At 49.8% G+C, this 26,687-nt stretch overlaps 6 protein-coding genes across 6 annotated transcripts; 2 read left to right on the top strand and 4 right to left on the bottom strand.

The window, feature by feature from the left end:
* Positions 1 to 1,563: 1,563 nt before the first annotated feature.
* On the bottom strand, positions 1,564 to 3,206 carry P174DRAFT_513294 (homeobox domain-containing protein; the record flags this gene model as incomplete). Its single annotated transcript, XM_024831967.1, has 6 exons — positions 2,703 to 3,206; positions 2,480 to 2,634; positions 2,156 to 2,438; positions 1,869 to 2,084; positions 1,659 to 1,809; positions 1,564 to 1,577 (listed from the first exon to the last, which is right to left on the bottom strand). Exons 1-6 carry the CDS (start codon positions 2,805 to 2,807, stop codon positions 1,564 to 1,566), a joined length of 924 nt encoding a protein of 307 aa, XP_024681359.1. The 5' UTR covers positions 2,808 to 3,206.
* Positions 3,207 to 3,645: 439 nt separating this feature from the next.
* Positions 3,646 to 4,026, bottom strand: P174DRAFT_212405 (uncharacterized protein). The gene has a single exon (XM_024821346.1). It carries the CDS (start codon positions 3,969 to 3,971, stop codon positions 3,750 to 3,752), a length of 222 nt encoding a protein of 73 aa, XP_024681358.1. The 5' UTR covers positions 3,972 to 4,026; the 3' UTR covers positions 3,646 to 3,749.
* Positions 4,027 to 15,419: 11,393 nt separating this feature from the next.
* Positions 15,420 to 17,577, top strand: P174DRAFT_421806 (Zn(II)2Cys6 transcription factor domain-containing protein; the record flags this gene model as incomplete). The annotated part of the gene is made up of 5 exons (XM_024824986.1): positions 15,420 to 15,655; positions 15,773 to 16,174; positions 16,250 to 16,675; positions 16,731 to 16,960; positions 17,015 to 17,577. 5 exons carry the CDS (start codon positions 15,420 to 15,422, stop codon positions 17,575 to 17,577), a joined length of 1,857 nt encoding a protein of 618 aa, XP_024681357.1.
* Positions 17,578 to 18,222: 645 nt separating this feature from the next.
* Positions 18,223 to 20,160, bottom strand: P174DRAFT_372290 (alpha-amylase; the record flags this gene model as incomplete). Its single annotated transcript, XM_024822423.1, has 9 exons — positions 18,223 to 18,504; positions 18,568 to 18,808; positions 18,861 to 19,010; positions 19,066 to 19,228; positions 19,284 to 19,512; positions 19,560 to 19,668; positions 19,724 to 19,839; positions 19,906 to 19,944; positions 19,999 to 20,160. 9 exons carry the CDS (start codon positions 20,158 to 20,160, stop codon positions 18,223 to 18,225), a joined length of 1,491 nt encoding a protein of 496 aa, XP_024681356.1.
* A 538-nt stretch (positions 20,161 to 20,698) lies between these two features.
* On the top strand, positions 20,699 to 23,079 carry P174DRAFT_442633 (putative glucoamylase/glucan 1,4-alpha-glucosidase). The gene is made up of 5 exons (XM_024827622.1): positions 20,699 to 21,095; positions 21,171 to 21,457; positions 21,516 to 21,612; positions 21,661 to 22,298; positions 22,361 to 23,079. Exons 1-5 carry the CDS (start codon positions 20,843 to 20,845, stop codon positions 22,961 to 22,963), a joined length of 1,878 nt encoding a protein of 625 aa, XP_024681355.1. The 5' UTR covers positions 20,699 to 20,842; the 3' UTR covers positions 22,964 to 23,079.
* A 25-nt stretch (positions 23,080 to 23,104) lies between these two features.
* Positions 23,105 to 26,635, bottom strand: P174DRAFT_391276 (glycoside hydrolase family 31 protein). Its single transcript, XM_024823511.1, has 4 exons — positions 25,658 to 26,635; positions 25,192 to 25,599; positions 24,960 to 25,130; positions 23,105 to 24,891 (listed from the first exon to the last, which is right to left on the bottom strand). The coding sequence occupies exons 1-4, from the start codon at positions 26,419 to 26,421 to the stop codon at positions 23,202 to 23,204; spliced, it is 3,033 nt and encodes a 1,010-aa protein (XP_024681354.1). The 5' UTR covers positions 26,422 to 26,635; the 3' UTR covers positions 23,105 to 23,201.
* Between the last annotated feature and the right edge of the window lie 52 nt (positions 26,636 to 26,687).

The following is a 26,687-nucleotide window of genomic DNA, read 5'->3' as shown; positions in this document are numbered from 1 at the left end:
GGTAAACCAGGAAATCCGACCCCTCCCTACCCTCCTGTGCAGCCCGCCTTCACCGCCATGTGATACATCATGATCGGATAGATCGCGAATTGTCGCTCGACAGCTCCCCCGTGCTTCATGCATCAGTGATATGTGCGCACGGGCTTTAGCGTTAAATTAATTCCCAGTTACATAGTCAAGTAATACACCCTCCCGGATGACAATTAAAAAGGTAAACAGCCAATCAGGAGTGGCCCCTCCTACATTCTATACGCCATGCAAGCAGGGGAGGGGACGGTTGAACTGCCACTTTGTGCATGGCATGTTCCTATGGCCTATGGTGGTTGGAACGGGTTCTCATCCGCCACTCACGTATGAGATTGAAGAGCCCTGCAATGATACGGGCTGTGGCGCAAGATAATGGGAAATGCTCACTAGAAGCTCACATACTCGGCTTCGAATCTCGATCCTTTTGACAGTCGGAATGACGTGCATCAGTGGGTGTCGCGATCCTGCTAATGCTAGAACTTTGTACTGTACTTTGTAGGAGAAAGAATCCGCCTAGGTTCAAGAGATGTATCTTCCGTTCCACAACTCAGGTTCGGTATGTGGTCGTGCCGGTATTAGCGTTCCAACAGGCCGAGTTCATACCGTAAGTGATCTATCTATGCACTATTCCAAACTTCAGGAGGTACTTGGAAGTGTCAATCTGGCGTGCCAGGATCTGCGATAGGCCGGCGCGGCAAATCATGATGGGCGAACATTTCTGCCTGAGCAAGACCTTGGAGCGGGTCGTGTTGGCTCGTTCCATGGTTCGACGACTTTTCCCCGAACCATGGTTCGTCCAAGCCTTTAGTGAACTTGGTTCGAAAAGATCCGCCAATTTGGCTTCCATGGCTCACTCTTGGGCGGATGAACTAGAGCAGGGGTATGAGGGTTTCAAGGTAGACATGGGAACATGGTGGAATAGGCTTCCGCATATCGAGTCTTCCCGCTGTGTCACTGACAGCCCAAGGTCATCCTGCAGAGTCTCGCCAATCGCAATTCTCGCCTGTGTTGACCGGTAGTCAAAGACTAATCATAAAGAAATCAAGGAGTTTGGTTAAATTATGCAGTCTGCTTAGTATTCCAAAACGCAGAATGTGTCCGGTCTGGTGGACGAAGGAAGAGATAAGAGTGAAAGCACAGAATCAGTGCAGGGTGAAAAGAGGTGGCTGGGAAGTTCTACCAACATGACATGATCACATCATCCATACTTGTACAGATCGTTCAGATGCTTAGGGTGTCGCTCAAACATTGCAACTCATGAGAAACCATATGATAGCCACGATAAATGCATATCAAAAAGGGAAGACACGGAAACGCATTGGTGTATAAATAAGAAAAAAAAATGAAAAATGAAAAATGAGAACCCGTAAACACCTGGTATGCATATCCAAAGTACATGGACTCTGGTGTCGAGAATGAGTCTCAGGCAGGATAACACTCGTCCCAACGTTGACATATAATGCGTAGCCGTATAGAGGATCATCAACGAGATTAGATTATTTGGAAAGGTTCGGAGGGTATCATGATCGTGCGGGTCTATTCTTGCTCGGCTTGCTCGTCGTAATCAGGGATGTTCCCGGAAGGGAACGGGCACACGAAAAATGAGAGGGCGGCTCAATGCTTGTTCGTACTGTTGAGCCTATTCGGTGACTCGGAAGACGTTTGCTCCATGTCGCTGAACGGTGATTGCCGCTGCGAATCAAGATCACTAGCACCATTTCGCATCTGATTCCGAAGCGCGGGAAGCTGTCGTCTCCGTGCATTGATAAACCAGTTGCTAATCTGCAGCGCGCAAGTCGTTAGCGAATGTAATCAAGAAAAAAGGGTGTTGGGAAACTAACCTGGCTGATCGTAAGCCCGGTGCGGGTCATGAACATCTGTTTATCTTCCTCGCTCGGGTAGGGGTGATCCAGATGCTCATGGAACCAGGCCCTTAAAATATCAGTGACTGGCTTGGGAAGATTCCCTCGCCTGCGCTTGTTCTTCGAATCAACCGAGTCCCCCAAGATGCCGAAGTTTGACTGTTGTGATGGCGGCAATGACTGCGAAGAGGCCTGCTCTGAATCGCTTTGATAGATGACCCCGGATAAGATGGATACTGTGGCTGAGCATGCATCGCTGCCGGCACGCTGTTTCCAGCATATGGATCCCGCCGGTCACCCATTGAGCCCGGTAAACTCGTAGGTGGTGCGCCAACGGCACCCCCTCGAAATTCCTGAACCGCAAATGCATCCGTCCGGGATGGTCCCCGGTGATCTGGTAATCCGGTGGCTGGCGCATTCAGAGAGCGATCGGGAATGGTTTGAAGGTCTCGGATGGATGGCAGGATAGGACTCGGGCCACGAGCGGCTGCTGGCTGTACTCCGTTCCCTGGTAACCGCGGCTGGACAGGCGCCCGTTCCCCCAGCATTCTATCGGCCATAGGATAGTCGCGAATGTCCCTACCGGGAACTTAGAAGGAGATCCGTAGGGTGTCCGGCCTGAGAGGGGCCTGGATGCAGGTCCAAACTCATGGTTCAATGACGCAGGACGCTCGTGCGATGATGGTTGCCGGGATGACAGGTACGAGCCGGACTCGATTTCGTCATGCAGATGAGGCGGGAGAAGCTACAGACTGTCAGCTACCGATGTTCCTATTCGGGAATCACGTCTTGCAGAATTGATGCTTTCCTTACCTCTCGAAACGAGGGCAGAGACTGGGTGTGATCGGCGGAAAGTCCACTTGCATATGAAATGGCCATTTTTCCACTCTTGTCATCCACCTCACCGTGCTGGGACATAAGACAGTCAAGACTGAGGAGTCGATCTGGGGAGCGATCACTCGTCCTAAGGATCAGAAGGAGGGGCTTAGAGCAACTGCAGATCGGAATGTATAGTCAGATGATTCGGAGAGGCACAGCCGGCCTGCGGCATCGACTCAGAGCCAAGTATTTGGAGTGCTCGGGCGACGGTGATTGCTTGACGTAGTTTCAGAATGCAAAGAACAGGAGTGGAGGTGTGCCTGTCCAGTTTCCGTGGTGTAGTTATATGAATGGCCAAGAGAAACGAGAGTAAGTGGGAGAATATGAAGAGGTAAAGGATTGGTGAAGAAAGGCCGGTAGTAGAAGAAGGGTTGTGGAAAAAGCAAAAGGCTGAACGATAGAGATTGTAATCCGATGATGCTGATGATGAGTGATAAATGGAGGGGATTGGGCGACAATTATGAGTATTATATTTGATTATGTTACCTACCAGAAATAAGAAAAATTAAATAAATTAAATAAATCGAAACACAAATAAAAATAATAAAATAAAAATTAAAAAACTCAAATAAAAATAAAACAGTCCAAAATATTGGTATCTTGACATTGCCGCTCACGATGACGATGGAGACAGCTGAACCAAGGTTATGCAAGGTAAAGAGTATGAGACAGCTTAACAATTGGATCGGGGCTGGACAAGATCTGTCGTCGGGGTTCAGACCTTCATTTCCCTCCTTCCTCTTTTTTCTCTGCTTTTCTCAGTGGCCCAATTAGAGGAATAGAAAATATGTAAAAGTGTAAAGTAGTGTCAGATTCTTAGTCTAATACACATACTTGCCTAAGTACCCAGATAGGACTCGAGAATCGAGGTCAACAAATGTCAAATTCGCAAATCAACCGCATTGAGAATTGTGACACGCCACTGGGAATTCTGCACGACCACCTGTAAGAGCGTTAGTCCTGTAACCATCTTTAGAATGCTTAAGATTCTTGGAGGCGTGAATCCATAAGTCGCAGGATCCGGCAGCTTGTTTCCAACGGAGTCATCTCAAGCGAATCCATGGAAGTAATAAAAAAGTCAAGAACAGGGGGTGGGAAAGAGGCGGATCCAAGAGAATCGATGATCGTGGGTGGAAGTGGGTACAGTAGCCACAAACTACAGACGACCGTCAGTTCCTTCGTCGGGAACCAAAATAATGGCATCCATGATTAATCGGGTTAAAATACGTAGTAGGCTAAAAGGCTTAGACTAGAAGGGGAGACTGGCCGAAGGAGGGGAAGGGGGTAAGGTGAGAGAGATTTGGAGTTTAGAATTTTACAATTCGGAACTGTTGGAGTCTGGGCGGGAGGCTTGGAAACTTCCGCACAGGGGGAAGGTATCAGTACGAACTGGCTGAAAAGTGATAATTTACAAAATAAGAAATAAAAATGGGGTGCCGAAAACGATTTTTTCATTTTGAGAATTATTCTCTAAGGGCCCTATCAGAAATATCCCAAGAGGTTGACAGATGGAGCCAAGGATCTGGAGCTGCCCTTGATTGGTAGTAGTAGATAGATTGATGTCCCAGTCTGATTGCAGCACCAATTCTCGACAATCTAAAAGGTCAACCTTCACACTTTGCAAGGAAGCCTACAGATGATGATCTGTGTGTTAGAGGTGGGTTTGCACATGCTCGTTGGTATAGTGACTATCTCGGTATCTCCAGTGAAAGGGATCGAACCAGGAGCACAAACCTGGTTTAAGATCCATGGGCTTACCAATGTATCAAATTAGAGGTATGAGTATGACCATCCTAGGTATGCACAGCAGGCATGGAGTCGTCAGAATCCACAAATCTCAATGGGGAACCGATAGGATTTCCTAGTCTTGTCAGTCGTCGGCATGTCTTTCTGTCAGAAAAAAAGAAAAAATGGAGACATCCCCAATCTTGAGCTCAAACTTGATCAGGTTGATCAGAGAGCCTGAACCCCCCCTCATGCCCTATGATTTGTTACTAGTTACCTTCCAGAAACCGACTAAAAGACTCTAGTGTCTTCTAAACTTTTTTAGGCGCTTTACGGATATTGCTAGTGGCAGGGCGTCGTTCCTGATGTCTGAACACCCTGTCATCTATGAACTTCTTGCCCCATAGTCTAGGATCCCCAGGCACCGGACTCAGGATTCGGGGCCCAAGGATGTTGGCGCTCAAACCTTTGTTTCCCAAGTGGTTGTTAACTTGTCATTATCGCCACTAGCAATATCGGTATGCGGTGTTTCAATACATGGTTGAGGATGAACTAAAAGGGGGGAACTACTGTCTTCCAGAAGGATTTTGAGCCAAATAGCCAATACAACGTGGTAGCTTATCTGAAATCTGAATCAGATAGAAGGTTAGTTGGATGGTGGCTGACATTGTTTCAAACTTTCAATAATAACAATGCTATTAATACATGTCCAACAAGTGCAACCGAGGCTGCAACTGGGCAAAGGGACACACAAATGGGTTTTGACACTCAGAATATCGGGTGGAATCTCCGGGAAAACCAAAAGTGATCGCCAGGTGTCCCTCGCCGAATTGGACCCACTTGGGTAATTGTGTCAGAGAGACGCGGAGCCTGGAGGAGTAAAGAGTGAAGACAGCAGCTGCAGATCAGGACGGTAGAGATAAGTTGGCAGTCTAGGTGAATCATGATTGCAGTTGGAGTACACTATGACATTCATTTTACGGACTGCCCCTCTAGAAATCCACATTTTCCAGTCATCCATTTTACCGGGCTCCCGCTGCAAGTGGCAGTAACCGACATGAACCAACCGATCGACGGCTCAGAGCGTCGCAGCGAGATCGATCGAATAGTGTGGCAAAAGAAGAGATGAAGAAAGGCTGCGAGGGCTGAACTGGGGATGACAGTCGAAACCCTAACTTGCTTGACGTCGGCAGGGCCAACTGTCAGACGAGACTAGTCCGAATCCGGGCATCCCAGTTTCCCAACTTCCTGGACAAGGAAGGGCTGATCGCCCGAGGTGTTCCTTTGTTCGAGCCCCACCTACAACACTGGGATTGGAGCTGCAATATGTGGTGCACCAGGATCCACGTCGTCACTGTCTCCTCCGTCACTGTACATTAGTTACATGCAGTCCACTGCACATCATTCACATCCCGATCATCCAATTGCTGGATAGGACCGATCCTCATGACTCCGACGATGGAGACAAGCTGGAAGTCTGAAGATCGCGGGGAGAAAGAAAGGTCCTTGCATACAACTCGAATTACGGCACTGCTGCCTGGCAACCGTCAGTTCCACTAATTGACCGTAGAAAAAAGGGGCCAGGTCAAAGCAACAAGATAGTTATTCTGTTGACAGTGTGCTGCTTGGGCCATTGACTAAATAGTAGCCTCGCATGACGCTGATAAAGAGTCAATAAGACTGATTGGTGTGACAACAGGGTGCCCATACAGTGTAGTAACTGTTCACGCGCCAGTGCAAACAGGAGGCAGTATGCAAGATCCGCTGCCCCGTGCATATGACATCTCAACAACTACCGGCTAAAGGGTGGGTACCGAAACTGGCATGCGGCCATACGACTACGACCTGGCATGGAACCACGACTAGTGGTTTAGGGTGTGCGCTTCCATATTATCAAGGATCGAAAGTGTATGGAGTACTCCGTACTCTTAATACTTTGTACCTACTAAAGGTAGCCATCACCACTTCTGCAGCCCGTATCAACGAATGCCGTGACGTGCGCGACTGGCCATCGTTGGCTGGAGCCGATTCGACTCAAGGCGGAGTTCCATAGTTCCGGGACCATAACTTCTCAAGACAACCGATTTGGCTTTCCCTCGCTTGGGTTTATGGGATATCTTGAAAATGGATCCGCATTGTGCCAAGGTTGCGGCAAGATTGTCAGATGGCCCAATTTGGAGGGCCACATGAGATCAGAATACCACTAGTCGGGGAGGATGCAACCATGGAATCAACCAAGCTAGTATCATGAACTGCTTCGATTCGCAGTTTCACCTGTGGAGCGCTTACACATCGCACAACTGCGGATAGTCCCAGGCGACAAGGAGACTGAGCAGAGTCGATAGGCTGGAGTCGCAGGCATCCATTGACCTGGAGCTGTAGGCCGATCGGAAGATTCAATTTTCAAATCTTCCAGAAAAGGTCATATCGTTCGCCAATGATTCTAAGACATAGCGGTTCCAATGCATGCGTCGAGTTTAGTAATCAATGACAACAGTGGTGGAGAGTTGTCACCCACGAGACGTGACTTCTAAGGATCTTCTCGCTAGTTTTTCCTAATCATGAGTTCATGACTATCCCAATTCTCGCAGATCACAATGAAGTTTAACTCCCTAGTCATGAGTAATAGACACTTAGGCTTTACTTGCCCATCCATGCTCTACAGCAGATGCGCAAGTAGACGTAAGGGTTGCTGTGGCATGCAGGACAGTGGCGGGAAGCCCCAAATCCCGGATTGGTTGTCTAGAGTCTGAACCCATCCCATAGACTCATAGCCTCATAGATAGGGGTGGATTGCCTGGGAACGGCAGGCCCGTGGGGCCAAGTCCCATTGTACCTGATTCATCGATTCCACCAATGAATTGATCCATGACTGGATTCATCCTACGTAGTTCTCATTTCTGAAGGGTGACCACGTCTGTTCCAATTGTTCGTGCGCTTAGGCCAGCAGTCACCATGGCTGTCCACTGCTCACCGACATTGCTAAGTAAACTTGGCAAGGGGAGCAGGGAAGTCCATGATCAACTCAGGGAGAATGGTCAAAGTTTGTGTCTGGAACAATGATGATGTCGGGTGATACCTGAAAAGAGCATTGTTCACTTACTCAGAATGGTTAACACACCGCGCTGAAATATGAATGAAGCCTTGGGACAGCCAAAGAGATTGGAGGTGGCGCCGTGGCGGACAACCTCTTGTTGGATAGAGTTCGGCCTGCAAACCCTCAGCGGCCTCAGCCCCCGTTACCATGGTCAGCTTGCTTTAGGGCGGAGTACTTAGGAGTACTCAATATAATTCAATATTCAGCGCAAGCTGAGATGAGCAACCACGGAATGATTCGCGTGGTTATTTTATTTTACTTCATTTGACACACTCGTAAAAGCTAAGCTTTGCTATATCTCCAGTTTTCAGGTGTCAATCGCCAATATCGACGATTCATCATCAGCAAGCATGGGGAAATTTCGGCATGACACCACGGATGAAAGTCAGTAATCCTGATTGACGACCCTTGGTAGCGTTGGACGTCTGACAAGCGAAGATCAGCAACTGACATTCAAACCTGATGGACAAGGTTGACAGCGGATGCTCCAGGTCAATGGGACTGTTTTCGTCCCTTTCCCGAGAATTATACCGACAGCCCATCATTGGCGCCGAGTATGTTGTTGGCCAGGAGGCGCAGTACGTACTTCTAAAGATTATATAACAGTAGCAGTATGGATTCTGCTTTCGCTATGGTGTTTGCATTGCACTTTAGACCTGCCTCTTGAGGTACTCCGTGATCCGGACTCCATACGCACTCCATATCTTGGAACAAAATTCCAAATTCTACCAGCTGCAGCTTGCAGATGACAGGCTGGACAAGGACTGCCTTTCCGTGTGTCTACAGTTAGGGGGGAGCCGAGGACCGGATCGAGGCTGAAATGGGGCCTGACAGGGCGCCAGTCGCCACTAGTTTTTGCACTGTAGGATGTGCCTAGTAGATACACTATTACTCCGTACAGCGGGATAACAGGTAGGGGATACTGAGTACTCGTAACCCCGGCGTAAGGTATCTCAGGCGGTATCTACTACCTTTACCTAGATAAGTATAGCGAGTCTAGGGGGTTGATTGCCAGCCTGCCACAGTCCCACTGCCAGGCGTACCCACTTACTACATAAATACTACGTAAGTTACTAGATTTAGTGCAGTCAGCCAGTCACCCTCAAGGACCAATCATCACAGAAGACTCAGATCGTGCATGAATGGAGTACGGAGTAAGTGTGCAGATCAATTCTGGATCTTGCAGGGTGAAGAATCTACCTTCTCGAAGACGGGATAGGATCGGAATGTTTCCCTGCAACGTACTACACGCCTGCCCCCCTGAGAATTGCTACCATGAAAGATTAGTGGAATGAACGGTAACGGCGTTGAAGAACAGATCTACCTTACCTACAGTCCAGGAGATCATCGTCCATCTACCCGAAGATTCGGGATGTACCTCTGTGAAGTTGGAATGGTTGCAGCTGGAATTTGTCATCTTTGGCTGCCGTGTCACCTTTTTCGACCGAGAGCATTCCTGGTACCTGGGATCGGCTCACTCTCGGTTGGTTCGAACTGGGCCATCTCTGGCGCAGACATAAAGAGTCCTTGCCGTTGTCACTTGGAGCCTTATTTCGCCATCTACTAAGGTAGTACGTATCTATCGACTGCTACTTATCCAGAAACCTCCACAGTAGTGGACGGCCGGTAGATATGCCTCACCGGGGATAGTATGAACTTTGAATTACACGTTGCTCACGGGTTGCCTTATACTGTATCGGGTATGGCGTATATCTCAAAAATCTCTTGGGTTCGAACTTCGAATCTCAATTCAAACATTTAAAGATTACTCCATATTATTTTCTTAGCCACTGCTCCATACTTGTTATCACGTTCCCGGGGAAGTGGCCGTTGACATCATTCTTGGATTCATGATATCTCATCCACAAGCCTACGCCTCCACGAGTCTTCCAACGCCCCCCATACTTAAACCACTAGGAACGCCCATTTACTTGATTGCAATTCTCCGAAGTTTCCCCAACCTCTCGATACTTCGAGCTTGCCATATTGGGAACTGAGGAACCTTGAATCCAATAGTCCGAGATTTGTCTCATAGTCCCAAACGTAGCTGGCGAATCATCCCCTCTCGAATGAGCGACCTTACCCCGCCTCGCAGTACTTCCTGGAATAAGTCGTAGTGAAAATGCCACCCCAGTTCCCTGGTAGGATGGTTAGAAACATTAACTCACTCCAGCCCCGTTTCGATTTCGCAACTCTTGGGTAATCGGGTCGGTTAGCAGTGAACTTGGTGTTCGTCGGGTCACACTGTACTAGCCCGTCATGTGCGGATGATCGACGGCTGATTTCCCTGTAGACAGGAGTCCACGAACTTCATGATCGTCTGGCGGCCGTTTACCAGGTCATGCTTTTTGTCTCGTAAGGTTCTCTGTGTCTAAGACAATCGGCGTGGCATCATCGCTGACCGTCTATACCCTGACGGCTCCACGATGACTAGTTTCTGGAAGTGAGGACTCTGGCAATTGTGGCTTAAGGATGTGTTCACCACGAGGGCCACGTTTTTCGTCAATCATGATCTATACAACACTCACCGAGGCACGGTATTTGTCATGGTACCTACTCGGTTCCTGTTCTCTCGGGAAATCAGAGGTCCTTATATTTCAATATTCGAGTCTCTTCGTGATAGTCCACCAACTATCGGTAGTTGAGTCCGATAGGCCTGCCCCCTAATCTCTTCTTTGGGATCAAGGACAGGAAAAAAGTGTATCTGAGAGAAGTGAAACCTGTCAGAATCAGACGGGGAGACGGAGTGCCACTGGAGGGGTTTCTCCTACCTGTGTGGCTACTGCATCCAATACAATGGCATATAGCCAACGTACTCGCCCTTTATCCCTGATGGATTTCCATTTCTGGTCACATTGGTACGTTTTATTTGTTTATCGGTGTATACCTGGGTTCCTTGCAGAGCATATACAGAAATCAGGGCCGAGACGGACTATTCGTTCGTTCGAGTCTCCAACAAAAACCCTGCGTGGTACAATGTCGGGGTCCATTGTGATGCACTGCTGAGATTCTCGATAGATGCCAGATTGAGTAACATTTTCCGCGCCTGTCCTCCCGATACCTGTTTGCTAATCTCTTCTCAATCTCCCTGCCAGAAGACAATGTTGGCTGTGGGTCCAGCTTCAATGTAAGGACGAGATTCAATGATGCGCGTTCCTCAATTCCGCCCGGTTTTGCGCTTCTCACCGCTGTCTACCTGCGATAGCACGACCAATCCTCGAAGTGAAGTCCTCTATCATTACACCAAACAAGGAACATGGCCACAATACATAATCGCTGCACTTCCAGGGCTCCTGTCGGCGGTCATCCGACGTGCGCCAAATTGGGTGAATGCAGTGTTGAACAACAATTCTGAGCCATGGCCCACCAATCATTGGTGTTTTCTGTGGCTGGCACCGGAAAAATTCGCCCAGTGAATAGCTGAAATAGTGTTAAAGCCACTCTATTGTGTTCCTTCGCTGAGAGATAAGTCCTTTTGTTTTGATTGCGACGGTTATTGTCTACTCGAGGCAAACACGGTCTTGCTCGTGTCCAGACACGCACTATGCACTCCATCGCGCGTGTTTCCACGTACAGCTTGGGAAGACCGAAGGAGCACACAAGTCCGATGCGATTGTAGTTGTTAAGAAATGGTTTTTTTGCACTTGTTCTCCCAATCATTTCGATGATGTGTCGTCTTGTACTGACCGTTGTTTGATCTCAGCTTTGCAGCAGCCTTCGAAGAAGATCCCATATTCAACAGGCCGCAAAATGGGAATCATGGGCCATTGTAACAAATGATGATGCTTGACTGTTGTAGTAGTTGCAATCCTGTCGAATTGAAGGGACTTTTTTCTTTTCCGGTGTGGCTTTGAAGGCATACGGCCACACTGTCTCCGCTACAAGCAACTGAGATCCCGGCCAAAATTCGAGAAGAGTGATATTAGCGGTGCATTATCTCAATTCTTTTTGACCGCTTGGAGCACATATTGACCGTGAGCGTGTTACTGGCGCTCAGGATGTAGCGAGGCCACCGAGTACCGATGTCATGGTGAACATGTTGGCTGGATACTAGGCAGCAGGCAGCGTGCGTTCGTCACTCCGGTTAACTCCACTGATTCTGCGCCAGGAGGTCGAAATTGATGTACCGGAAGCCTTCATCGCAGTGTTTAGCGCAGGAGGTAGCATTCCCTTTCCATTCAGTCTAGATTTCCAGAGTCCTAAGCTGAAACGTACAAGGATTCTTCGTCCGCCGGATGTATCCTTCAGCGAGCAATGCTCGCTTCAAGTAGGCTTTTCGACTGTCTTTGTGATTCAGCGCTCATCCTCTTCTCTGCGTGTGATGCGCATCATCTTCCAGTGTTCGCTAAAACCCAACTTGTAGGATGGGAAGGAGAGAAATCGAGAAATTGAGCATTGTCGACCATGTCCATCGCTAGTGGCAATCCACAAATGTCTTCTTTTGTCTTCAATTGCCTTGACCGCCGGACGTCCAGCCGGGGCCTCCGTCAATGAGAGCTGAAAAAGAGATGCATTGGAAAGCTGGCATTGCTTTCTATTCTGACTGCTTCTGGCCTCCAGGGTCCCGATGTATGGAGAGGTAGTCGGGAAGGAGTAACGCTTGCACTTGCTGGGGCATTCTAGACGGATTGGCTAGGTATAGGGTCTCGCAGGGTGCGGTCAGTTCAAACCTGTGGTACACTTATCAAGGTTAGTATCGCTCATGGCAATGGCAAGGAGCCATTCAATGCAAAGCTTGGGAACACGTTACAGAAGTTTTGACCGTCGATATCCGGCCAAGATCGCTCAATTGCTGCAAGAGGAAAAAATTTTCTCTGTTTACTCCTGGGCGTTGCAGAATTGGGACGAATTGGCGCCCCTTTCCTGAAAACATTAGGTAAATGCATTCTACCAAGCAGGACTGGCCAGGATTATAGTGTTACACTGGCTGCACGGAATGGAGTCGTATGTTGCCTGAGGAAGCAAATATCATGTGTCTAGACCCTCTCATGTCTCTTCAATCGACAGTATTAATACTCGCAGAGAACCACAGCAGTAAGGATATCTATTCTACAGAATGTCCTCAACATCCAGTTTATCAATGCCTCAGTTCTTCTCTCTGACGAAATCTGTTTGATCTGACATCCGTTCCTGGGCTAGTCAACATACAAGATGGGTTTGATGCGCACTGATCTCGGCTTACCGGTTTCCTTCTGTCATCAAGCTGAATCTTACTTTCCCACTGGATGTTGAAAGATTGACTTCACACCACCAGTCACTTGACAACAGGCTTAGGAGGGTGATCGTCGATCGCGAAAGTTTGCCAGATACGAGCGTGCCACCTAATGAGCGAGCCAAAAAAGAAAGGCAAGAAAAAGGGAAAAGACTAAGTTGGGCCTTGATTTGCCCATACGCACTAGCTTCCCCTCAGATTCCTCTTCTGCTTCTCTGCAGTCAGATCCTTTGCTGCCTTGCAACAGTTTGGGAAGAAATCTTCATGATCAGGCCATCCGAGCATCAAGCAATCAGATTGACAAAGGACAATCTCCAACAAACTTTCGGATGCAGGTACAATCCTCGATAGTGATTGCGTTATCTCTACGGTCGGAGCTCTCCGAAAGCCCTCAGTCATTCAGATTTGCGATATTATTATGTCTTGGTCTCGGTGGTGTGATAGCTGATCTTTCGTTTCCAAAGGTCAATTGGGCGCATTATTGCGCGATAGCATGTGAGACATGCCTATTCAATGCAACCATTTTATCAAAGCTGCGGGGTGTACACAGTACATGAGATGAGCTGCCAAGGGCCATGCCAATTGTTGCCAGCGTCCCACTGGTCCACTTGGACAGCACGATGGAGCGAAGAACGAGGGCTGGCTTGGCGTCTATCACAAAAATGAGTAACTATTGGCTGGCATTCATCCGTGCAGGGGGCCTGTCGCCTGTCCCTCTCACTTGAAGGCACACTAAGCATGATCCCTGTTCTTCAAGACCGCCAGTTCATGCTCCAAGTGTCTTGTCCAACAAAATAACTCACAGGGACCGGTGAGGTGATTGGCACATGCTAGCGGCACGAACTAGCCCAAAACGCGCCTTTTTCCCTTACGCTCAGACATCTGCTGTTGCTTGCGGCTTGCCACCTTCCAAAATAAGCTATGCGCCGGTGACCGAGGTAGAATCCTGCGCTAGAGATTGCTTAACAGAATCTCGAACACTAATTAAAGCCTCTTGGCATTGCCTGTACCTTTCCAACAGGTCGGCCTTTTGTGTTTCCACAAATTGAAGAGTAAGTTTGGACAGGCCTTTTTCCTAATTAGACAGGAGTTATGGTCTTCTGGCTAAAGTGGCCCAGAGCCTTGACTTTCAGTTACCAATTTTATTCTGTCTGGACGGGCTCATAAGCCTGAGACTTTTTCATGCGGGGATGTCGGTAGCATCCTAGCAGCCTATTCTGATTCACAGAGGGTCCACAAGTCAGCTGTTAATGTCCGGTGCCTGTCGGGCTGGCCAATGGCACATGATTGACCAATGCGACTTTACGGCGTGTTTTTACACTGGACAGTCGAACCCCTGTCCTGCGCTACTGATCACTGAATCCTGGAAAGTGAAGGCTGTTCGTCAAGTACCTGACCGTGGGCTGCAGCAGGACAAGTGCAGAAGCGAATCAGGATTCCAGGCGAAGCCATGTTTCCATAACTAATTGATGAACAGTGACATCTCCTCACAGGACCAGTCTGTTCAGAAGCTTCCCATGGCTTCCAGCCCGAACACGAAAGGTGCATCAACTTGTACCATATGCAACACTCCTATTGGGGCGGATCGAGATTAATCTCCGACCAGGCAGTAACCGGCAAAATTATTACCGTAACTAGCCGTTTTATTCCACGTCGAGATCACAGCATCGGCGGTCTGGGATAGATAATGGCTATCTCCGCACTGGTTGGTTCGATATAGATACAATTCGGCGACGATCGCGCCTGCTCACCAGTCACCAGTCATGCTTTGCAACCGCAGGCGCCCAAGACTGATTTGCATGATCTCCCCTATCCGGGTTGGCCATACTAAATTTAAATGGCTTAGTCTCTTTTCAAACCCACAAGGTGATAGCGAAACAGAAGAGACAAGTGAAGGGAAATTTGCTTAAGGATGATGGGACCAGAAAGAGGCCCATCGATATCGCTGCTCCACTGTGGGAAAATCAAGACTCAACCGCCATGATGCAGCATCCAGACCCTCCGCAAGATTACCATCTTGGATGAGCAAGATAAGCAACGTTGTCTATCGACAAATCAAAATGTCCCGGACAATGTCTTCCAACTAATTGCGTGCTGGGGTTGCTTTTCTCCTTTTCTTTCCATCGTTAATTCTAACCCCTCATTGCTCTGAAAGCGGGAATTTCAGAGAATCCGGTTCTCATCGGATGCAGGAGGATTAAGATGGCGCATGTCAGTCAACCCCTCTTTGACTGCAGCCTGCAAGTATCGCTACCACCTTCTTCTGCCTCTTTCTACTTTTCTAGAAGCCCGCTAGAGGCGCCTCTTGGTTGCATCGCGCCCCTGATTAGCTTTTACCCCAGGTTCAAAATAGGTTGGCCGGCCGTGGCGGCGCACAATACCCAACTTCCAGCGGAGCCTATTTCGTCAACGGCTAGCCAGCTAACACCATTTCATTCCCCTAGCCCATCATGGCCTGTTAAAAGGCAATTGTCTCGCTCCACATGCCCAAGCTACTTATGATTTGCGCTGGATCTTCGTTTTCTGGATTCCCACACCTGTCTGTTCCCTCTCCGCCTATTAGATAGTCATAGTCATTGTTGGTTGCAGATCCATCAGTACCCCATACTCTGAGGCCATGACGCGCACCACTTCTGTTGAAGATGTCAAATTTGAGATCCCCGCGTGGGAGAACTTGAATGTTGATGTCGCGGACGGCAGCGGCCGACCAGAATCCAGTGCCAGCGGCGAGACAATTCGTCCAAAAGGTCGCATACGACGATCAATGACGGCCTGTAATACTTGTCGCAAGCTGAAGACCCGGTGCGATTTAGATCCACGCGGTCATGCTTGCCGCCGCTGTCTCTCCTTGAGGTTCGTACCATAAGAAATCCTACATTGAAGGATACGAGGTGTCCAAATCCTGAAGATCTCTGTTGCTTCAATTGGCCGGCTGGGATCGAATTTTTGCTGAACATTCTTTCCTCGCAGGATAGAGTGCAAGCTGCCTGAGACAGCTGAGCGCTTTCAAGATAATGCTTCAATGTGGTCGGATGCCACGGCAGCTATTCCGTCCATTGAAGAGCGCCTCAACTCGCTGGAACGAAGTATGACAGAAATGACTAGCATGATGCGACAGATGATGGACCGGTCGCCCAGTATATCTGGCAGCTCGGTATCCATGTTAACAAGGAGTGGGATCACCGACGATACCGCTTCGATTGAAGGAAGTCAATCGTCTTCCTTCGCTCCTAGACCTATCCGTCTCCTTCAGGACCTGCAGTCCGACTTCATGGGAGAGGCAAATGTCCTACCTGCGGATGCGAGGTCACTCGGTGATCCTTTCACCAAGGGAATCATCGACCCTAAATTATCTCAGAAATTAATTCAATTGTATGCCAATCCCTTCTCCTCACTCTGATTTTGACCTGTCTCGAGAAACTCCTCGCTAATTTGCTCATCCCGAAGGTTTGTTGATCATTTTGGGATCTGGATTTCGATCGACAATCCGTCAGATATTCATAATGAGTTGAGAGCTACAGATCCGCTGCTCTATAGTACAGCTTGTCTGCTAGCATCTCGTTACGTCCCCGGTATACCATCATCCGTAATATATGCTATGTATCTTCAGATACGGCATGCAGCAGTCAACGTCCTCTGGAATAATACACCACTCAAGCACGAAACTCTTCAGGCTCTTGCTCTTCTTGCCTTATGGCCTACAGCAGTACAAAAGGAGACCCCCATGGATAGTTGGTTGCTGAGCGGAATCTCGATCAACCACGCTATCATTTCCTTTGACTTTCTCAACCATGCTCCTGCCGAACTTATTGTGGACAGTGAGATGGTCGCAAAACTACGCTTGTGGAATGCTCTATGCCTGACTCAGTTACAGTATGTGTTCATCGTATTCAAGGGTTTTCCCGACATTTGCTAAGAGAGCCTCTAGGTCTGCCATTGGAAACGCTCGTCCGTTTCACATACAGCAGAGGTACTTGGAGCATTGTCCACGACTGCTTGAGCACCCAGCTGCTACATTTGAAGATGGAAAAATTGTGGCGGAGATCCAGCTATATCTGATCGCCCTAAAGTTGCAGAATTTCAGCCACCGTATGCGGCTGGGAGACTTTGAATACGAGGAAATCGAACGCTGGAAGATGGAGTGGGCACATCTCTTAAGTAAGTAAATTGCCGTTGATCATATGATAGGAGGTGGACTAACTGATTGAGCAGCTGGCGAGCAACATTCGACATTAGAGCTTAGCCTTTGGTATTGCCAACTGCTACTCTATCGAACCGCATTGAGGTTTCATTGGGAGTCCGAACACCTCATCTCAGAAATCCTTCGTAATTCGCGCCTCATCCTTTCAAAATTCCTATTGGTCCGGTTTCCAAACGCACTCGCCTTCCCCGATCAGATATACTACATTGTGGGCTACGCCGCCCTGAATCTCTGCGACTTTAGCCCGATGGATCCGCTTATCGACCAGGTCCAAACCTTCCTGCTTCATTTGTCGCCGAACGAAGATCACATTGCCTACCGCTTCTCATATACAATCACAGAGCTTAAGCGGCGTTGCGCAGCAGGTCCTAACCCAAATACTGCAGTCAAAGGTGCGTTCGGGGATACTCGGAAACTGAGCATGGGACAGCAGATACCATTTCTGATGGATACCATGATGGGGGAGTACGGTGGCTTGGAACATCTGATGCCGGAAGTTCCTCCTCACTCCTTGCCCGATATGCTCACCAGTGTAGCTGGTGAGCTGCAAGCGTTTCGTACAGCGATACTTTGATATTGTCAAACGTCCATGGAGTTCTTGCATGCACTGTGACCAATATGAATGCGCCTCGTGCGCGAAACAGCCGTCCATACAGCGCGGCAGTAATGTATTTAGTTTCTTTCCCACAGCGTGAAGCAGGCTTCACCTCCAGGCGTCGGACGATTTTCAACCCTGTTATTTATTCGACTTTGGCGTTTAATTTTAAAAATCCGCTCTGGCTTTCTGGCGCTAGGTTTCATTAGGTGTAATCAAGATGTCCGAGTACTCATTGCTTGAGTCTATCGATCCTTCGTTTGGAGGGGTAACGACTAAGGTAGGAGACTTTAGGAGTTTAGGCTGTAGCTGTAATTGCCAGTCTGAATCCTGCTTTTGAAGGTCAATTATGGCACGGACGTCTAAAACTCGATCGCAAGGGCGCATTGTCTAACAATGAACCCTCGAGGGTCACTTGTTCCTCTCGCTAAGATATATCTTATCTTTCCGCAATATATATTTAAGTGTGGCAGTACTAGCCATATTGATCGATACAAAACAACGCAGCCATGCAGTTCATATTTATATATATCAACTCCTAGACAGCACACACACACGCAAAGAATCCAATACCCGTGAAATCTTCAGAGAAACCGCATCGCCCTTTATTCGATGCCCTGCTGCTCAGGCACAGATTGTACTTCCGTTCAGCCCAGCCGTCGGGTAAAACGCCCGGGGCAAGCCACTAGCCATGGCAACGGGGACTTTCCCGTCTGAATCTACAGTCACCGTGGCACAGGAAAAGACCTCAGTCAGTTGTTGTCCGACGTCATAGCCTGTTCCGCTCAGTGAGAGCGTGTAGGAGCTTCCGGAAGCACCGAGGTTCGAGAGGACGGTGATGACTTGCGCTCCGTCGGCGCCTTTCCGCATGGCGATGGTGGAGGTATCTTTGTAGATGGGGTTATTCTGTGGTCTGAGTTAGCACGGGCTTGGTTGCATATAGTGGGTCTGGAAGTGAGTGCGGTGTACCTTATAAGTCACGTATTCCGGGTCCTTGCTAATGGCGTGATTCCGGATGGCGTTTGCTGACGCGATAAGCTTGTATAGCTCGCTGGTCTTCGAGTAGCCGGACAGCCAGACTGCCTCGCGGTTTGCGGGATCCGTGCCGCCGCTGTAATGTTGCTCCTGGCCGGCGTAGATGATTGGGATTCCATCGGAGAGGATGATGAATGCGGCGGCGCTTTTGGCGAGAGCCATGTCGTTGGTATACCTGCGGCGAGATCCATCAGAGCGCTGGAGCGACGATGAATCTAGGAAGAAACTTACGATGCGAACCGGGGGTATCGTGATTTTCCACGAACGTGCCCAACAGGGTTGAATCGGCGCACTGCGACTTGACGGTATTGATCATGTTGTAGAGGTCGCTCATACTGCCACTTGTGGATTGGAAAGCTTTCAGAAGCGGATAATACCTGCTCTAGTCAGATGCACGGCGATGCACAGGTCTATTATGTGTTTGCCACTCACGTAGGGTAGTTCAGCACTCCATCCAGGACGTCTTGGTAGGGGCAGGTGTATGCTGGATCTCCATCAAATACCTCCCCGATGCAGTAGACGCCTGCAGCGTCATTGAATCCCGGCCAGAAATCTTTCTGGACGTGCTTCACAGTGTCAATTCGTAGGCCGTCGACTGTGTCATATCCGTCAATCATTGTCTTGTGCAGACACCAAGAGTGCGTTCTTACTGGAATAATTAGACACTAAAGAGCCCACCCAGTTGTACCAAATCTTTTGGACATCCGACTTTGTAGTATCAAGGTCCGCCAACGGAACAACATTGTCTCCCAACCAACAATTTTCCACGTTTGTCTGATTATCATAGTTGCTGATGAAGCACAATGGATGGAAGTAGGTTTGAGAATTGAAAGGGCTGAAAAGACTATAGTCGACCGAATTGCCTGCACCGGCATATCCCTGGTTCAATCAGCAAGCAGCACATCAGCGGGCTGAACCCAACGGACCATGTGATTAGCAACCACGTCGACCATGAGATACATGCCCCTGTCGTGAAGAGCTGACCCCAGGGCTTTCAAGTCGTCAGCGGTCCCATAGTTGGAATTGACCGAATAACTTACCGAGTCAGCAAAAACTGATACGAGTTATGTGGGGATGACTTGATGCTCACATGTCTTGCTGCCAGTACCCGTGATATGCAGTGCCTTCCGATGTATCCTGGGGAAGTTGCTCGGTGACTGGGGTTATCCAGATTGCCGTAAAGCCCATGCCTTGTATATAATCGAGCTATATGGACCCAAATCAGTCATTGTTACACTCTCAATCTCCACACTAGTTAGAACGCTTTCTGACTTGTTTGATGATGCCTTGCCAAGTACCACCACAATATTTCTGTTTCACGTGTCAGTGCACCATGGCTTGTGAAGGGAGGCTCGTGTAGCTGACTCGAGCAGTAGTATCACACGAGGCCGTCGTGGAACCATCAGTCCGTGCGAATCGATCCGTAAGTAAGAAGTAGATGGACTGGGATCGCCATTGCTCTGGAGTGGCCGCGAAAGCTGTCCCAGCAAGGCAAGAGAGAATCAAGGATAACCAGCGTATAGGCATGCTGACCGTGCTGTTCACTGAGCTAGTCCGTGATCCTCTTCTCTTGTCACAACTGGGAAGAGCCAGGTAGGGGTCTCATTTGGGGGCTTTATAAGCCTCCGACAAAGGTGCAGCAGGATATCAACAGACAGTAGATCACCACCAAATGCGTATTCCACGGTTTCCACCCGTCTCGAATCGTCAGCGATCAAGAATATCTCGCGGAATAACCTCAGAAGCGGACGAGAGTGCCATTAAGGATTGAGATAAATCCGCTGTGAATGTCCGCCCCTGGTCATCCAGCACGAGGATCTGCCGGTCGGTATTCAGTTAGTGGACTACTTCATCGCCCTTGCAGCTTCGATAGAGGAAGATCAACATTGTCTTTGAAATATAGCAGCTGATTCGACGCCACATACGGAAAATGGACCGATCGCATTTTGCACCGATAGGCTGATGCGGGGAAGAGATGGTGATGTATCATGTATGCAGGCAAGAAGGGGGCGTCAGGTGGTTGATCTCCGGCCTTCTTTGAGTCTTGCAGTGTGACCGCTCAGCTTCGCGTCTTATTTTCCTTACTTCCTCTCCATCATCATTACTGTGATCCACTCAAGGCAGTTTTCATCCGTAAAAGCATGTGAAAGCTGTGCATGCGAAGCAGTCTTCGGATGAAATGAAAGATGAAACACCGCGTCTGACCGAGATGACGAGGAGGCAGTTCCTGACGATCGCCATAGGCGTCTTGAACACTGTCAGCGCTCTCTCGGACCCCGCTCAGATTGTGATCCCAGCAATAATAACGCCCCAGACGACGGATCTCTTGGAGTCATGGTTAGCGCAGGAAACTTCGTATGCCCTCGACGGTGTGTTCAACAATATCGGACCAAACGGGGCCAAGGCGACAGGTGCTGGCTCTGGCATCGTCATTGCTAGTCCTAGTCAAAGCAACCCGGACTGTGAGTGATTACTTCCTCCGTACCATTATAATTTCCTTCATTCACTGCAACTCTCCAGGCTGACCTGTGGTTGAGACTACTATACCTGGACTCGAGATGCCGCTCTCACCATCAAATACCTCGTCGATTCTTTTGCCGCCGATCACGATACTGCACTCCAAAGAATCGTAGAGGACTATATAGTCTCTCAGGCGCACTTGCAGACTGTCTCTAACCCTTCTGGAAATCTTTCAAGCGGTGGCCTGGGGGAACCCAAGTTGAGGGTGGATGGATCGGCATTCCGCGGCTCCTGGGGGCGTCCGCAGAGTGATGGGCCCGCACTGAGAGCAACAACATTGATATTCTATGCAAACTTGATGATTGTATGTTTTTGCTGCCTTTGGTGAAGATCGAGCCACCTAACTTCGAGGATTTTAATAGGATAATGGTCATTTCTCTACTGTTGAGTCAAGCGTCTGGCCAATCATTCAGAATGACCTTTCCTATGTGACAGAGTTTTGGAACTCGTCTACTTTTGGTACGTTTCTCAGATACGGGAGGATAATCCACTGACCCGAATCAAAAGATCTTTGGGAGGAAGTTCGCGGCTCCTCATTTTTCACCACGGCAGTCCAACATCAAAGCCTCAGCCAGGGTGCAGCCCTTGCCCAGAGGCTTGGTAAAACCTGTTCGAACTGCCAGTCACAGGCACCGCAAGTTCTCTGTTTCCTGCAGACTTACTGGACTGGCTCGTCCATACTGGCCAACCTGTGTAGTGATCGGTCCGGGAAAGATGCCAATTCCTTACTAGGCATCATACATACTTTTGACCCCAATGCGGGCTGCGACGGAGAGACGTTCCAACCGTGTTCTGATCGGGCGCTCGCAAGCCACAAAGAGGTTGTAGACTCCTTCCGCTCGCTCTACCCGATCAACGCAGGCATCCCTTGGGGTCAAGCCGTAGCCGTGGGTCGGTACCCAGAGGATGTCTATCAAGGTGGACACCCTTGGTATCTGTGCACTTTGGCGGCAGCTGAGCAGCTATACGATGCACTTTACCAGTGGGAAAGCTTGGGATCCCTCACCGTTACAAACATAAGCCTCGCGTTCTTCAAAGACTTGTACCCATCAGCTACAGTTGGAACCTACGTGAAGAACACCAGCACATTTGCCTCTATAACTGCAGCAGTCAGGGATTACGCAGATGGATTTCTCCGCGTCGTGGTAAGGGGTTCACCCTCGACCCTTCTGCCAGAATCGTGTCAAGTACTAACATAACCACACAGCAAAAATACACGCCCCCGAATGGCGCCATGACAGAGCAATTCTCGCGCTACGATGGCTCCCCCGTTTCAGCGCAAGACCTCACTTGGTCCTACACATCCTTCCTTACTGCAATTCAAGCCCGAAGACGTGCTCTCAATCCTTCCACATCACAGATCCAACATTCCCTCTCAAACACGACCACCATCCTTCCCCAAGTCTGCACCCCTTCCTCCGCACGAGGGCCCTACCGCCCCGTTAAACGGATCGAGTGGCCCAGCCCAGAGTGCCTCTCCCCTAGGCGTACCGTAGCAGTTCGGTTCAATATCATGGCAACCACCGTCATTGGCGAGGACATCTTCCTCGTCGGATCCATCCCCGCGCTGGGCGAGTGGGATGCTCGGCATCAGGCATTGAAGTTGGAAGCCAATGAATACTCGAACATCACGCCCTTGTGGTACGGGACCGTGATGTTGGATGCTGGGGAGGAGTTTGAATACAAATTCATTCGGAAGAGGGTGGTGGATGGTAAGGTTATCTGGGAAGAAGGGCCGAATCGAGCATATGTGGTGCCGAACGAGTGTGGTGCTGCCAATGTCACGATCAATGCCGTCTGGAGATGGTGATTCAATTCCTAGCTATATATAGTGACCAAAGAGTCCTATGGAGCTTTTCGGGCTACTGCGTTGCTTACACATAGGTCTACTGTCTCAGGTTACGATTTTCAATTAGTGTTTCGTAGTAATATAAATATATATATATTTTATGGTCCACAATAAGGAGCTAGTTCTTCAGCTATATCAGCCTGTATAGCTATACAATCGTTAAATTATTCCTACGAGACAAGGTATGATTTGTAGAAAACTACCACTTCAGAACCCAGTCCCCAGCCCAAGCGCCATGGGGCGTCATGCTGTGCAGTCCCTGCACAGAGAGCACCTTGGAGGTGGCATTGTACTGTACCGAGCCAGGGTGGACATTGCGGCCGTTGAACGTCACCGCGGAAGGCTTCTCAGCCACGCCGAGGACCGTCACCTTATCCAGGCGGTTCTTCTCCTCCCAGGCACCCTTGACCGAAACCTTGATGCTCGAGCCGGTAGCCTGGAAGTCTACGCCGAGAGTGCGGGACGGGTTGAGACTGGCTCCGTCGTCGAGGTACAGCGAGCCAGAGGCGGTCTGGTTGCCGCCCAGAGCGACGAGCAGCGACCAGGGGGTGTTACGGGCGTCTCTGGTCGTGAGGGCGGGTTCCTGCATGGGCAGGATGCTGCCTCCGCGGACATAGACGGGAATGTGGCCCAGCGGAGCGGGGATGGTGGTGTTGACGCCGGGTTTGGCGTCAACGGCGGTCTGGGTGTACCAGTCGTACCAGACTTCACCCTTGCCGACGCCCGGGAACACGCCCTTGACGGTGTCGGCGAGGGGCTCGAGCACGGGGACGACCATGAGGAAAGGACCGACCATAAACTGGGTGTCGACGGCGGCGAGGGACGGGTCTGTGGGGAACTCCCAGGCGAGAGCGCGCATAACGGTAGAGCCAGTGGTGTGGGCCTGGTGGAAGAGAGTGTAGAAGTACGGCAGGATTGAATAGCGGATCTTCATGGCGGCCTTGGAGGCTTGGGCGACAGAGGCCCAACGGTAGGGCTCCTGGGGGATAGCTCCAAGGACGTTGTGGTTGCGGTAGAAGGGGAAGAAGGCCGACAGCTGCATCCACCGGCTGCAGAGCTCCTCATCAGTGTTGCCATTGAAACCGCAGGTATCCACGCCGAACATGGGTATACCGAACAGCGAGAACGACAGACCCTGCGAGATGGACAGGAACATGGACCCCCATTTGGAGTTATTATCACCGCCCCAGTGACCGGCCCACTTGCCCGAGCCAGCAAAGGTAGACCGACCAATGATGAAGGGTCGCTTCTCAGTGAAGACCTGGCGCAGTCCGTAGTAGGTGGCATTGAGGATCTGGTGGCCCCACAGACTGTGAACATCGTATTCCTGGACACCGTCCATATGGGTAGAGTTGGGAGAAATGGCGTGAACGGCAAGGTCATGACCCTCCTGAACATGATTAATCACATAAGGAGGGTAGTTGACGTCACGGACACCCGGTGTGGGCGTCGTCCGCAGATACGATGTAGACGTTGAGGTAGTGGCGGTTTGGGTAGCAGCAGCAGCCGAAGCCTGGCTGGCAGAGGCGGCGGAGGCAGAGGCCGCTTCGGTAGAGTTCGTCACGTTGAAGGCCTCGGGGTAGTCGTAGCCGATATTGCCAGGTTCACCAGGAAGCTGGAATGGTGGGTGAACCGGGTTCAGATGTAGCTTTCCTGTTCCACAGCTGCCAACGCAGAAAGAGGATACTTCGCTCATATCAATCCAGATGCCATCAAACGCAACCTTCTTTGACCAAGTGACAAGTTCGTTCGCCCAGTAGTCAAATGCCTTGGGGTTGTGCCAATCGGGGAAGACAGTATATCCCGGCCACACTGCACCAATGTAGAGGCTGCCATCCGGGTTCTTGATAAAAACGTCATCCTTTGCTCCGCGAGCATAAGGCTCGTACCTGGAATTCAGGACGTTCGTGAGAAACTTGACCATCTAACAAAAGGGGATCAGTTAACAAGGACTTACGCATCCGATGCATTGTCGGGGTTGGGAATATAGATTGCCGAGTCAACGATAGGAACGTAGTGTCGTCCCGACTTGTGCAGTTCGTTCAGGAATTCCTCGCCTTCATCGTAGGAGAACCGTTCGGGATCATTCTCAAAGTCACGGTAGCCAAGCATGTAATCGATGTCGCTCCTGGAAGGAATGTAAACAAAAGAAACTGAGAGACATGTATAAACTCAGAAATCAGACTGACCAGATGTATTCCAGAGGAATCTCAAATCGCTCAAAGTCGTTGACCACTTCCTCGAGCTGAGACCAATTCCGGTAGCCCCAGCGGCATTGGTGAAATCCAAGGGTGCTGTACTGCTGCATTGCAGGAAGTCCAATAGTGGAGAGCTGGTAGCTCTTTGTGACGTCCGCTTGCGTGGGGCCGGAGTAGAAAGTCAAATCGATGCTACCACCAATTGTGCGCCAAGTGATGTTGCGGGGCTGCAGAAGAACTTCCTGACCATGAGAGTTTCTCAGAAAAACACCGTGGGAGAATGATTCATAATCCTCCGACATGTCTGCCTCGTCGGTGTTGACAAGCGAGTAGGATCCATTCGCGCCTTTGGTATAGTATCTGGTGTCCAGATAGAACGGATGCTGTCCATAGATGTTGCTGGAGAGCTGATGGTAAGCTTGTGGACTTCGTTCATTAGGTTTCAACAGCAACATACCTATCAATCGGGTCTCCCACATCTGCTGCATAGGTGGTTAGGGTCGCGTTTCTCAAGAGCCGCAGCTGGGCCATGCGCTCTCCCAAACCGTACAGGTTGTAACCTTCGGGCAACGAAGAGACAAACTCGATAAACTGGTTCTCAAAGACCAAGACGGAGCCCTCGGTATCGAAGAGGACGTCTCCAGTAGCCTTGCGAATGACCTTCAGGTTGAAAGAAGGCTCATTGGACCACTTCACTTCAAAGTCGCTTTGAGAGGCGGACACACCAGAGCCTTGAGCCCGGGGCACCAAGTCTTCCGAGAGCAGGTACCAAGAAGCGTTGGAGGCATCCACGTAGGTAGGAACAATTTGGATATTCAGGCGGTCCTTGGCCAGATAATCCACTGTCAGAGACAGCGAATCAACGTCTGTCCCGTAGACGTTGCATGGGTCGCCCGCGAGCTGTAGGCTGGCGGTGAAACCTTGGGATGTCTGGTGCACATTTGAGGCTTTGTAGCCCGGACACGCAGACTGCGCGTCGACGGCAAGGGGATCGTCGATGTTGGCGATCAATTGAGCACCAACGTCAATAGAAGAGGGTAAAGTGTATTGCGCGTGTGCTGAGGTTGCGGACGTGCTAGGCGCAAGCGAATGGCTTGCGCCATAGGCCGTGGGGAGGAGCCAAGCACTGGCGACGAGGCCTAGGAGGCTGGCCATGGTGAAAGTCTCAGGAAAACAGGACCAAACCGTGCTGTTGCTGACCGAAAGAAAATTGAACGTCATTTCCAGCGAGGGATCGTCACCTTTATATCATTTCCAGGTCCGGAGCAGATACATTGGACAGCCAATTCCTGCCTTTGTGATGGAACCCCACTTACATTACTGCTGTGCGTGGTATGCTGGCCTGACTGTAGAGACTCAGCGAAGATCCCTGGGATACTGATGATGAATTAGTCCGTCAAATGCCCGAGCAGAGCTCCGCAAAGAAGATCCCAGAACTGGAAGCTGGGACGAGAGAGAAGCTTTCATCTCGCAGGATTATTAGGAAT

This window comes from Aspergillus novofumigatus (genome assembly GCF_002847465.1).
Source record: "Aspergillus novofumigatus IBT 16806 chromosome Unknown P174scaffold_5, whole genome shotgun sequence".
Classification (NCBI taxonomy): Eukaryota; Fungi; Ascomycota; class Eurotiomycetes; order Eurotiales; family Aspergillaceae; genus Aspergillus; species Aspergillus novofumigatus.
Note: the sequence above shows the minus strand (reverse complement) of the source record. Positions and strands in the feature narration are given on the sequence as shown.

Excerpts from the sequence above, each read along its gene's own strand:
- P174DRAFT_212405 (XM_024821346.1), bottom strand. The coding sequence starts at position 3,971 with ATGCCATTATTTTGGTTCCCGACGAAGGAACTGACGGTCGTCTGTAGT.
- P174DRAFT_391276 (XM_024823511.1), bottom strand. The coding sequence starts at position 26,421 with ATGACGTTCAATTTTCTTTCGGTCAGCAACAGCACGGTTTGGTCCTGT. Across the intron at positions 25,600-25,657 it reads GTGGGAGACCCGATTGATAG|CAACATCTATGGACAGCATC; the intron begins GTATGTTGCTGT and ends TCAGCTCTCCAG. Across the intron at positions 25,131-25,191 it reads ATTCCTCTGGAATACATCTG|GAGCGACATCGATTACATGC; the intron begins GTCAGTCTGATT and ends CATTCCTTCCAG.
- P174DRAFT_442633 (XM_024827622.1), top strand. The coding sequence starts at position 20,843 with ATGACGAGGAGGCAGTTCCTGACGATCGCCATAGGCGTCTTGAACACT. Across the intron at positions 21,096-21,170 it reads TAGTCAAAGCAACCCGGACT|ACTACTATACCTGGACTCGA; the intron begins GTGAGTGATTAC and ends CCTGTGGTTGAG. Across the intron at positions 21,613-21,660 it reads TTGGAACTCGTCTACTTTTG|ATCTTTGGGAGGAAGTTCGC; the intron begins GTACGTTTCTCA and ends CCGAATCAAAAG.